General features: G+C 40.0%; 3 protein-coding genes across 3 annotated transcripts; all 3 read right to left on the minus strand.

The window, feature by feature from the left end:
- Positions 1 to 8: 8 nt before the first annotated feature.
- MYCFIDRAFT_78061 (uncharacterized protein) lies at positions 9 to 1,267 on the minus strand (the record flags this gene model as incomplete). Its single annotated transcript, XM_007930740.1, has 2 exons — positions 9 to 269; positions 347 to 1,267. The coding sequence occupies 2 exons, from the start codon at positions 1,265 to 1,267 to the stop codon at positions 9 to 11; spliced, it is 1,182 nt and encodes a 393-aa protein (XP_007928931.1).
- Positions 1,268 to 2,852: 1,585 nt separating this feature from the next.
- MYCFIDRAFT_198572 (glycoside hydrolase family 72 protein) lies at positions 2,853 to 4,231 on the minus strand (the record flags this gene model as incomplete). The annotated part of the gene is made up of 2 exons (XM_007931097.1): positions 2,853 to 4,066; positions 4,117 to 4,231. 2 exons carry the CDS (start codon positions 4,229 to 4,231, stop codon positions 2,853 to 2,855), a joined length of 1,329 nt encoding a protein of 442 aa, XP_007929288.1.
- Positions 4,232 to 4,728: 497 nt separating this feature from the next.
- Positions 4,729 to 10,551, minus strand: MYCFIDRAFT_177268 (uncharacterized protein; the record flags this gene model as incomplete). Its single annotated transcript, XM_007931098.1, has 5 exons — positions 4,729 to 4,769; positions 4,794 to 4,864; positions 4,898 to 5,011; positions 5,054 to 5,078; positions 10,545 to 10,551. The coding sequence occupies 5 exons, from the start codon at positions 10,549 to 10,551 to the stop codon at positions 4,729 to 4,731; spliced, it is 258 nt and encodes an 85-aa protein (XP_007929289.1).
- Positions 10,552 to 12,737: the final 2,186 nt, after the last annotated feature.

Consider the following 12,737-nt stretch of genomic DNA (forward strand, 5'->3'; position numbering starts at 1 on the left):
TTGGACATCTACGATACTTCTTCAATAAGTCTATTGTGATTGACTTGCTTCGCAAAGGTCTCGCCGAACGGACTTTCCAACCACTGCTGCGTGACGACCACATAACTGCCTTGACGTCGATTCACCCATCGGAGAGATGTCGGGTCAGGACCATTTGGATCGTGGCCTTCTGGGTCAGGTGTCTCCTCAGCAGCGCGAGCGGCTTCCATTTCCGCGCGAGTGCGTCGCTTCGGTGCGGGTTTGGAGAGGAGTTTGTTGATCGTGTCCATCTGAAAATTAGATAAAAAAAAGATCAGTATGATAACAAGTCTCAAGTAAGGGCGGGCAAAAAAAAAAATCAGCATACCTTCTCCTCTTCATTCCGCTTCTCACTGAGATTCTTCCTCCGACGAGCCATTTCCGCACGCCTCATCGCATTTTCTTCCTCGGTCAATTGTTTCTTCTTCTGAGCTTCGTTGGAAAGAGACATTAATTCTCCACCAAAATCGTCAAGTCCACCTCGTTGTCGTTTCGTGAGCTTCGAGAGATCTGGCGTTGCGCTACGGGAGTTCTCGTCATCGTCGTCACTATCGTCCTCCTCTCCTTCCTCTTCCTCTTCCTCCTCTTCTTCCTCACCCTCGGCGTCTTCGTTCGAATCAAGCTCACTCAACTCCTCATCATCGTCGTCGTCGTCGTCATCGTCCATCTCCTTGTCCTCTACGGACTTGAGTGGTCCTCCGGGAGGAGCAGTCACGGTGACGTTTGGCTTGGTCTTGCCCGGAGCTCGTTTCTGGGTGATTACGGGCGGCGGAGGATGGTCTACTTGCATGTCATCCTCATCGTCGTCTGCCTCCCCATCAGCATCGTCTTCACTGTCTTCGTTGTCTCTTGTATCGTTGTCCAATTCGCCTTCCGCATGCTCGTCGTCTTCTCCGTCCGCATCCTCCTCCATGTCATCGTCGAGGTCATCGGAGTCTGGATCGACAACTGTTCGAGGATTGCGAGTCTTTCTTGCCGCGCGAGGTGCTGGAGTGGCATCGCTTTCGCTGGGTGTGTCGGCGTATGGGTTGGGAGGAATGGCAGAGCCGGAAGTTGCCTGTCGCAGCTTGCTGGGTGGTGCTTTGACAGTGAGTCGCAGCGAAGTCTTACCGTTCGCTGGCCGCGAGATTGACGCGCCGGGTCGTGAGGTGCCTGGACTGGATGTGGTGTTAGCGCTGGTGTATGGCTGCACTGTGACTTTGGCTGAGGTTTTGGAGACGGAGCGCGCTGAGCGGCGCTCGGGAGGCATTATTGTAGCAGGAGTGGTAGCTGTTATTGGTATTGCACGGCGTATGGGCAGGGCAGGGTTGCGATATAAGGTGTGAGCGATCCGAGGAATGCTGATGCCAGGTGCTGCTGACGTTGACGTTCTTGCCTCGTGCTTGCCTCGAGCTGCTGCTGCTGAACCCTTCTGCCTTCTTCATGTGAGAGCGAGTCTGGGAGCAGCCGCTGATCGCATACAATCACCTTTGCTCAAGCAAGCGCCCAGCCTCTCACGCCGTGCCTCGCGTTGTCACTGCGAAAGCTTGCTGCGCCATCACTCATCACTGCCCATCACTTTCCCACGTGTAATATGCGATGAGCATCGCTGCCGGGCTTCAAACAAAGGAGATGCCGAGTGTGACCTACTTGCCACCGCCAACAATCGGCCGAGGCGGCTGATACGCTGGCAAGTTTGCTGCGCCAGATGGAGTTGTGCTGATTGGCGCTCCGCTCGATGACTTGAGCCGCTTGTTACTGTCTGAGGATTCCATCGCGGTGGCACGTAGGCTACGATTGGAGGAAGAAGATGAAGAAGGTATTTATTCGGGAGAGATTGCACGAGTTGATACAGGAGAAGGGGCATACTCCTCCGCAGTGATGAACAGATGCACGGCCCGGATCAACCACTTCCACTTCCACAGAGCGACGAACGATTCATGTGCCGCCAAGCCTCATCAAAATCCATGATATCGACGACATCTGCCATAGTAGTAGCATCTAATTAATAACTAAAATTCTACCCACGACAAGCAAGAATCCGACCTATGAGGCTTTGAAGAAGACTTGCTTAATAGAAACGTAGCGAGCATTCTCGTAGTCGGTTAGGGATCAGATCGCAACAACCTGCTAAGACTATAAGAAATCTTACTATCTAGCACTCTATCTTACTATACGAAACAAATCCATATATTAAAACATGTAAAATGCCTTCTATAAACTTTTTCTTTCTCTTTTACTAATAACTAAAACACAACCTACCTTAGCTAAATTTATAGCTATAACTTCTATAATACTAACAAAACAAGCACCTAGAATCTTCTAGTATATTTCTATATCGGTCTCGATAGTCCGGAAATTATAGTTTATAAAATAGATATACCTAGGGTTAGAGCTATAGCTTATTATATAGGAGAATATTTAGTCGAAATTGCGAGATTATAAAAGGAAAATAGGAAACTAAGGAGGAGGCTATCGAAGGAGAGGGTTATTGATTTTGTATAGTAATTAGTAGGTCTTTTTTAGAGATAGATTAGAGTTTGTATTTAATAAGGAGTATAGGTCTTAGAATTGCATTTTTAGGAGACAGGATAGCATAGCGTGGAATTAAAAGAAGAAAGCAACATTTGAATAACGATTAGTAAAATAGCACAAAGACGTAATACCCTGTATCTATACATCTACTTACCTCTCGATATAATACTATACTTTCGTCTCTATAGCACAATATACAGTCTCCCAATCCCACCCCTTCCATGCCATTAATCGTTAGTCAAAGCCAAGTAGTAGAAGAAAACTCCACTCATGCTTCATGTTTCATGCTTCATGCCAATGCACATGTCGATACGCTTCCATTACAACATTACCGCAATCATGCCCACACCCAGCATCGCCGTCGCACAAAAAGTCAAGCTCCAGCCACTGCTGCTGAAACCATGCTTCACATCCACAGCCGAGCTTCCGGAAGAAGACGTAGCCGCCGCAGATTCAGTCTCGCTGCTGCTTTGACCGGATTTGGTTCCTGATGTGCCTCCAGCTGCGAAGCTCGATGACACTGCCGCATTGAACTCTTGACCCACTGTCGGCAACGCCACCGCGCCATTGATGTTCCAGAGACCGCTGGTGAAGCTGGGACATGCTGGTGGTGATAAAGAAGGACTGTATGCTGACTTCTTGACACCGGAGGGCGACACGGCATCCCAGGCGCTTCTGAGGTTCTCGAAGTCTGGTGAAATTGGGGTCGGTGTGCCTGTTCTTGTGTAGCCGGCAACAACACCTGCATCGGTGGCGGTAGGGTCCGCAGTAGGTCCGTACGAGATGAGGCCATAGTTGTTCGTCTCTTCGATCCACTCGTAGATGATGGCACCAGACCAGGTTCCCGACATTTCAGGTCCGAAGATGGCAGCCTGGTCACCAAAGGTACGCGGTCGCACAGTCTGGCATCCAGTCTCGGAGAAGAAGATGGGGATGTTGTAGTGACTGGCATTGGCCTGGAGTGCAGAGTAGCCGCTGACAGTGTAAGTAGATTCGCCACACCACTCGTATGCATTCAAGCTGAAGAAGTCCAGAGCATCAGAGGCATTGTCTCCGCAAGCCAAGTAGTTTTGCAGATTGGGCCGAAGCTCGCCGCTGTCGGTGGCGGAGTATCCGACAGGAATCTTGCGGTAGCCCTTACGGTTCCTGTAGGCTTTCATGTCCCTAGCAGCAGCCTTGACGTAAGGAGCAGCCTTGCTGTCTGCACCAACATTGAGAACCTCATTTCCAACGAAGAAGCCAGCCACATTGTCGTAGTTGTGGAAAGCGTCCATAACCTTGCTGTAAGCGTCGACTTGCGTCTGGTTCCACATGGGGTCGGTTGGCAAGACGTATGTGTCGAAGGTGTCAAGATCCAGAAAGACGTAGATGCCGGCATCACTGAATGCCGACATGCAAGCGTCGTGGTCGGCGGTGGGATCCACATGGTATACACGAATGGCGTTGGCTCCGAGGCTCTTCATCAAGCTGGCGTCAAGATGGCATTGGTCGCCTTGGGCAAGCGGGTCATCGGCGGTGAGTTGGTATGCAATGCCTGGAGGAAGTCAGATTTGGGAGGAGCATTGAAAGCAAGTCGAAGCTCACCTTTGATATACCACTGGTCGCCGTCGCTGGTGAAGAACTTTGCACCCTTTGCCTCGATGGTTGGTAGAGCATTTGCCACCGCGGCACACAGCAGTGCGAGAATGAACGAGAGCATGGTGGCACAGGCGGAGGCAGTGAGGACAAGGTGAAGGAGGCGGAGCAGTCGAGAGGTGAGGTGGAGGATGTCGAAAGCGCTCGTAAACACAGAAGTCGAGCAAGACGCACAAGCTGCCGTTACAGGAAGCAGCAGGTGAAGGCGGTAGCGGGAGCCGTAGTTCAGTCGCGAGTGCTGTTTTCCAATATCTGTCGGGTTTGTTCTTCTCTTTCTCTACTGTATGCTGCTGCAATGTGGGAAAGCAGCACCGGGCTGAATTTTCGTTATTCCGATGATTGTCCTGGCTCCAATCCCAGACCCAGACAAGCAAGAACGAGAGGACTGCCAAGGCGTGAGCAAGGAAGGAGGAAAGCAGCGCGCAACGACAATGCAGGAAGCAGGATCAGCTCAGGAATCGAGAGACAAACAGGCGCAAAGACAAAGACCTACTACAACCGGCGCGTCACCCGCATGGCCGCTTGCCGTAGTTACTAGTTAGCTGGAGGCTTGGAGCGAGGTCAGTCGCGCATCGCATTAGCCCGCGCCCGTTTCATGCGCGCTCTTCAAACAGGCCATGTTGCACTGGTCGCCATCAAACGAAGCATTAATCGTGCCGTGTCGTAGGACGAGAAAGATGAGGAATCATCTTGCGGGCTCGGCAGAGGTTTGCATTGTACACTGTTCCACACATCTTCCGCAGCAAACGGCACGGCCATAGCTCCGTGCATTGCATTGCATTGCATTGCATTCCATTCGAAGCTGCATGCGGTGAAACAGGGAATCGCAACAACCGAAAACTCTCTTTTTTGGCAGCGCAGCTGCTAATCTAGACACCGCGGCCACCGCCCGCGAAAATCCAAGTTGTCCGCTAAGACCGAAATGATTGGCTGAGAAATTTCGTAGAAGTAATATTCAATCAAAGATTGAAGGGAAATTTGACTTACCCCGGATTTCAGCGTAGAACGTCAATCGAAACAAATATTAAAGGGAAATTTGACTTGCCCCGGATTTTAGCGTAGGTATTAGCTAGTGTTAGCTAGCTAGTATTAGCTAGTATTAGCTAGTGTTAGCTAGTATTAGCTCGGACTATTAGCTAGTATTAGCTAGTATTAAAATCTAAGTTGTCCGCTAATACCGAAATAATTAGTACCGTAGCTACTAATCTAGATACCGCGCCTACCGCCCGCGAAAATCTAAGTTGTCCGCTAAGACCGAAATAATTAGCTAAGAATTTTAGTAGAAGTAATATTTAATTAAAGATTAAAGGGAAGTTTAACTTATCCCGGATTTTAGCGTAGAACGTAAATCGAAAGCGCTTAGCGAAACCCGGATATAAGCGTAAAACGCTAATAAAAATTTAGTAGGAGCTTAACGTAGACTAAAGACCTAGATATAGCTATATTCTACTAAATACGAAGCCTATCGACTAGTATAAAGGTCCCCGTAGCGAAAATATTAGTAAGACTACTAATAGTACTATTAATTTTAATAAAGCTATTAGTAGAGGCTGTAGAGCTGCCAGTAACTTTGGACTATTAGACTATTAGTAGGGCTACTAGTAGGCAGCTACTAGTAGGACTAGGTATTAAGAAAACTATTAACAAACCTATTAATTAAACTATTAGGTAAACTGTTAGATAGACTATTAGATAAACTATTAGCTAAACTATTAGTGAACCTAACAAAAGAACTAATAATAAAACTAATAATAAAACTAATAACTCAAATAGCACTAATAGTAAAATAGTTAGTAAAACTACTAATAGGACTATTAATAAAACTGCTAATAAAACTGTTAATAAGACTACTAATTAAAACTACTAAGACTATAAGCTAACCTATAAATAGGACTACTAATTAAAGTACTAAGACTACTAACTAAACTAGAAACAATACTATTAACAAAACTACTAATAAAACTATTAATAAAACTACTAATAAAACTATTAAAGAAACTACTAATAAAATACTAATTAAAATTTTTGTTAAACTAAAACTAGTAATCGAACTGCTAATTAAACTATTAATTAAATAGTTAATCAAGCTATTTGTAAAATTACTAATAAAACGACTAATTAAACTACTAGTTAAGCTACTAGTTAAACTACTAATTAAACTACTAACGAAATTTTAAATCAACCGTTACTAGCAATCAAACTACTAATTAAACTGCTAGCTAAACTACTAATCGAACTACTAATCGATCTACTAATCGACCTACTAATCGACCTATCTCCATTTAGATATTAGTAATTTAGTACTACATACTTTAAATTATATAATTTATTAGGGGACTAACTACTAATAAAATACTAGTTAAAACTTCTATTAGACTAAAACTAGTAATCGAACTACTAATTAAACTATTAATTAAATAGTTAATGAAACTGCTAATTAAATTGCTAGTTAAAATACCAATAAAACTACTAGTTAAACTACTAATAAAACTACTAATTAAACTACTAATTTAATTTTAAATGAAACTATTACTAGTACTTAAACTACGAATTGAACTACTAATAAGACTACTAATTAAACTACTAATCGAACTATTAATCGAACTATTAATCGAACTATTAATCGAACTATCAATCGAACTATTAATCGAACTATTAATCGAACTATTAATCGAACTATTAATCGAACTATTAATCGAACTATTAATCGAACTATTAATCGAACTATTAATCGAACTATTAATCGAACTATTAATCGAACTATTAATCGAACTATTAATCGACCTACTAATTAACTTACTAATCGACCTATCTCTATTTAGAAGCTAGTAGTTTAGTATTATATACTTTAAACTATATAATTTATCGGGGGACTAGCTACTACTATAATACTAATTAAAGTTTCTGTTGAACTAAAACTACTAGTCGAACTACTAATTAAACTATTAATTATACTACTAATTAAACTACTAATCAAACGGTTAGTTAAACTATTAATTAGACTATTAATTAAACTACTAATTACGTTTTGAATTAAACTATTATTAGTAATCTAACTTCTATTTAAACTACTAATTAAACTATTAATCAAACTATTAATCAAACTATTAATCAAACTATTAATCAAACTATTAATCAAACTATTAATCAAACTATTAATCAAACTATTAATCAAACTATTAATCAAACTATTAATCAAACTATTAATCAAACTATTAATCAAACTATTAATCAAACTATTAATCAAACTATTAGTCAAACTATTTATGAAACTATTAATCAAACTATTAATCAAACTATTAATCAAACTATTAATCAAACTATCAATCAAACTATTAATCAAACTATAAATCAAACTATTAGTCGAACCGTTAACCGACCTCTACTAATCGACCTATCTCTATTTAGAAGTTAGTAATTTAGTATTCTATACTTTAAACTATATAGATAGATAGATATTTTATTTGCCTATTATAGTGCCTTTCGGCCTATATAGGTCTGTTTCTATATATTGTTTTAGGTAGGAAACCAACTTAGTTGGTAAAAACCTCCCTCCTGTCCTATTTATAAGTGTTAATCTTCCTCGTTTCCTTATTTTCCTTCCTCTAGGGTATACTAGTGTTATAGTTGTTACCCTCTAACTACCTTACCTACTGCCCTGCCCTTCTTTCCCCCTCTTCTTCCCTCCTTCTTATCTACTCCTTAGTTTCCCTTATTAGTGCGAATTGTTATATAAATCCCTGTTTAATAATCTACTTTACTATCCTCTTTAGGTCTTCTTTGCTCTAGATTAGCTTGTCGTATTCCCTTTCTATTGCTTTTAGTCTCTAATTACTTCTGCCTTCCGACTATTAAGGGCAGACTAGCAGTATATACTTAGGGTTCTAAGATTGGTAGCTATATTAGTAAGCCCTGCTTTTAATTCCTAGGACGTTTCTTCTAAACAGGTAAGATCTGAGTCTAATGTATTTAGATCTGATTTAGATAGCTAGGCTTGCTTCGGCCCTGTTTAGGTCCTTATAGAGCTAGTAGTTGTATTAACTAAATTTAATTAGTGCCTTTAGGGTTCCTAGTCTAACTTATGTTTTATTCTATTCCTGCTCCTATAGGTATCTAGTAATTGATTCTACTAGGCTTTATTTCTCTCCCTTTAGCTTGTCTTCCTTTAGCCTTATATTTAGTCCCTAAAGCTCTTTCTCTAGCATTTCTCTTATTAAGACTCTATATTGCTCTAGGTCTTTAACTTTCTAGGGAGTTATTTGTAGTCTATCTCGCCTCCTAGTCCTAATGCACTAGGCTTTTATCTTGTCTAGTGCCTTTTAGATAGTCTATTAGGCTAGGTATTCTATTGTCTTTGCTATATATTAGTGTCTTAGTCCCTTGAAGTATTGTTTAACTAGTAGGATCCCTAATTCCATTTCTACTACCCTTGTTAGTATAGTTTTATATGCTCCTAGGATTTTCTTTAGGCTTTAGGTTTAGGACCTACTAACTAGTTGCTTAATCCTCTTTAGTGTTTTCTCCTAGGCTGTCTATATCTATGCTCTATATAGTATTGCTAGCTTGATAATTGCTTTATATATAACTTTGGCTTTCTCGAATATAGCCCCCTATATAGAGGCTATAAGCCTATTAATAGATTGTATATTAGTATCTGCCCTCTGCTTTGCCTTCTTTACTTATAGTCCCTAGTTCAGTTTTAGATCTAGCTAGATCCCTAGTACCCTAAGCTCTGCTAATAGTTGGGTTTTAAAGCCTTAGATAGTAATTGATTGCTTTATATTATAGGTTAATTTAGCCTTGCTAAAGTGGATAAGCTAGTACTTTTTTAGGGCGAATTTTGCTCTATACCTTCTTGCCTATTTTTTATACTCTTAGTACTTCTCTTCTAGGATCTTGCAGTTGGTTTCTATTGTCTTAGACTAGGTAAGGATGTTTGTGTTATCTATAAACCCTAATGCTAATGTGTTTTTTGATTCTAGGAGTAGGAGTAGGTCTACTATAAAGATAAGGAAGAGGATTAGGGAGAGTATTGATCCTTAGGGGATTCCCTTTTTAGTTAGCATTAGATCTGATTTGAATTTGCCTAGAATAAGCTGTATTAATCTTTCCTATAGGAAGGACTAGATAAATTGGACTATCTAGTTTAGTATAGCTTTCTATTTAAGTATATATAGGAGCCTTTTATAGGAGACATTATTAAAGGCTCCTAAGATATTAAGGGAGAGGAGGGTTGCTACCTAGTTTTAACTATAGTGCTAGATATGCTTGATCTGTTCTATAATTAGTTCTATAGCTATTAGTGTTGACCTCTTCTTTCTTCCTCCTATCTAGCCTTTAGGAAGGATGTTCCTTTCCTCGGCGAAGGTTGTTAGCCTTTTAGCGATAATTTTTTCTAGCACCTTGCCTATTATGTTAAGTAGGGCTATTAGTCTATAGGCCTTGAGCTGTATATAGTCTTCCTTCTAGGGCTTCCTTAGCACTACTATTAGGGACTTCCTAAATAGTCTTAGGTAGTGTCTTAGTGCTAGGCTTTATAAAAAGATATTAGCTAGTACTAGGGCTAGCCCCTTCCTATATACTTTTAGAAGTTTATTATAGATCTTGTCTTCTCCTAGTGCCTTGTTGCCTAGAATTTTCTTTAGGATCCTTTCAATGGTTTCGGGTTTAACCTAAGTGTCTCTTAGTGTGCCTAGTAGTAGAGCCTCTTATTCTTTCTCCTTTATATCTAATAGGTCTGCTTATACTTTTCTATAGAAGAAGTGTTAGCCTAGGGCTCTTACTTTCCCTTCTATTGTGGTCTATATTTATCCTTATTGGTCTATAATGTCCGGGAATTGTAGTAGTATGTCTTTGTCCTGTTTAGGTCTCCTTGCCTATTTAGCTATCCTCTATATCTCCTCTAGTTTCTTTGTAATTATTCCTGTTATAGATCTCTATTCTTATATCTTGTCTTTCTTAATCTAGATCTTCTTTTCCTAGTAGGCTTTGTTATAGTTGTCCTATACTTCCTAGGTATAGGTTTGTGTCTACTACCTCCTAGCCTTCCTTACTACTTTAACCTTCCTTATACACTTACTAGTCTAGTATAGTTGCTAGTATAGTGAATGTTTCTTTGCTAGGGTATACTTTCTAGCTACCTGTTTTAGGATTCCTATTAGTTCTTCTACTGCTTTATTAATATCCTCTAGCCTTAGTAGGTGCTTTATTAAGAGTTCCTCTAGTTTTGGGTCCCTTTCTAGTTCCTCCTTAATCCTGCCCTATTAGGCACCTTTCTAGTTAAGCTTCTCCTCTAGTTCCCTTTCCTAATTAGCTTAGACATTTAGCTTAATCTATACCGGGAGGTAGTCTAATAATTCTTCTAGTTCCTAGTTGACCCTGCATCTTATAATCCTGTTCCTAATCTAATATAATACAAAGTATAGGTCTAGTATGCTACTGCTTCCTCTTGCCTCCTAAGTAATTAGTCCCTTTAGGGTAACAATTTCTATTCCTTCCCTCTCTAATATATCAATTAGTCTTCCTGCTAGGAAGTAGTAAGCTAGGGTAAAGTCTAAGCCCTAGAGGGGGTAGTAGAGGTTGAAATCCCTAAGTAGGATTTAGTAGGTGTTCCCCTAGATAACTCTAGGTAGTCTTTCTAGGGTTTTTAGTTAGGTACTGCTTCTTAAGTCTAGTAGTAGGTTATATATATAGTAGACTTAGAGTATACCTTAGGATATCTCTACTTAAACTAATGTTAGATCCCTATCCTCCTATAGTATAGCCTACTAGGTTTCTATATCTATCTCCTTGCTAATGTAGATATATATCCTTAGGGCTCCCTAGTTATAGATAATTGGGTAGTATCTTAGGTCTTTAACTGTTGCTAGTCTCTTTGTATATAGGTTGAGCTAGGGCTCTTAGATTGCAATAATGTAATGTTCTTTTAGATTTAGTGCTTAAAGGAAGCTCCTCTGTACCTTATCTTTGCTCTTATTGATATTGTACTGTATAATGTTTAGTAATATTGCAATGTTTATTAGGTTTTATCTATATCATTTCCCTATAAGTTTTCCTTTAGTCTTCCCTTACTTTAGACCAATATTTGACTAAGCTTTGTCTGCCCTGCTTCCTTTCCTGCAATATTAAGGTATCTTAGTCTCCCTAGTTGCTAGTGACTCTCTTGTGCTAGTAAGGCCCTGAATGTAAACCTATTATCTTATCTAGACCTCTTTTATAGTACTTAGCTAGGTTGCTTCTACACCTAGCTGCCCTAGCTTATTGTATATCTTTTTGGTATGTTGATTCTAGCTTCCTTTACCTTCCTAGCTGCCTGTATTCTTACTAGGTATTCCTTCGCCTAAGAGGGGTGTCTTTTAGTATAGTATATACATCTTGCTTCTCCCTTATATGCTTTGCATTCTTTAACCTAGTAATCCCCTATACAATAGGAGCAGGTGTTAGTTGTCTTTATATACTTAGCTACTAAGTGTCTATAGTGCTAATATTTAAAGCACTATATTATCCTATAGTTGCTTCTATATATCTCTGTTTCTAATCTTTTAAAGTCCTAGAACAACCCCTAGTCTAGTACTATATTAGCTTGCTCTATACTCCCTACCTAGATAATTAGGGAAGACTGCTTCTTAGTCTCTTCGATTTTCCTTTTGATCTATGCTACTTTTGTAATCTTTAGGCCTAGGTATATAGCTTGGTTTTGTCTCTATAGGCTCTTAATATCCTGTTCTTCCTTAAAGCTTCTTATTATACTATAGGCTATAATTATAAATTGCTATTAGGAGACCTTTGCTGTTTTCCCTATCTTAGTTGTCTATTCTTTTTATGTTTCTAGCTTCTTTTTGTCCTACTCTTATACTATAAACAGCTTGATTACCCCTTTACCTTCGTTCCTAGCCCTAATTACCTCTTTAACTGTAATTCTTTCTACAATCTCTTTCCCTATAAGTCCTTAGATTTCCTTTTGCTCCTATAGGTCTGTAATATAGACTCTAACTACTGTCCTCGGGGGTTTTAGCGCCTCCTAACTAGCTACTGCTACCTAGGTGCGGTAGTTTAGGCTTATCTCCTATTGTTTCTTCGTAATCTTTGCTGCGACTATATTAGCTACCTTTGTAATTACGTAGCTTGCCTAGTTATAGATTGCTTTTAGTCCTCTAAGGAGTTCTAAGATCATTATCCTATATGCCCTCTTAGGGGTTCTTCTATCTTCCGCCTTTAGTACCTCCTCTGCCCTCGTATATAGTGCTTTCCATTCGTCCTCCCTTCCTTCTTAACTGTCTTCCCTTCGTCTCTGATTGTTCGCTACTATTTTTCTTTTTAACTCGAAGGTTGAGCGTAGTATATAGCCCTTCCTTTAAACTATATAATTTATCGGGGGACTAGTAGTAGAAATAACTAGTATAATAGCTAAATCTATAATAGCTAGATAGTATAGCTTAAAGCTATTAATCTCTAAGAATTATACTACTAGACTTACTAGCTAGATAATAACTACTAGTAATTAGGGGGTTATATATAATATATCTAGGCCTCTACTAAGGTAGTATATCTATTCTTTTAGTATATATTCT

Source organism: Pseudocercospora fijiensis (genome assembly GCF_000340215.1).
Source record: "Pseudocercospora fijiensis CIRAD86 unplaced genomic scaffold MYCFIscaffold_7, whole genome shotgun sequence".
Taxonomy (NCBI): domain Eukaryota; kingdom Fungi; phylum Ascomycota; class Dothideomycetes; order Mycosphaerellales; family Mycosphaerellaceae; genus Pseudocercospora; species Pseudocercospora fijiensis.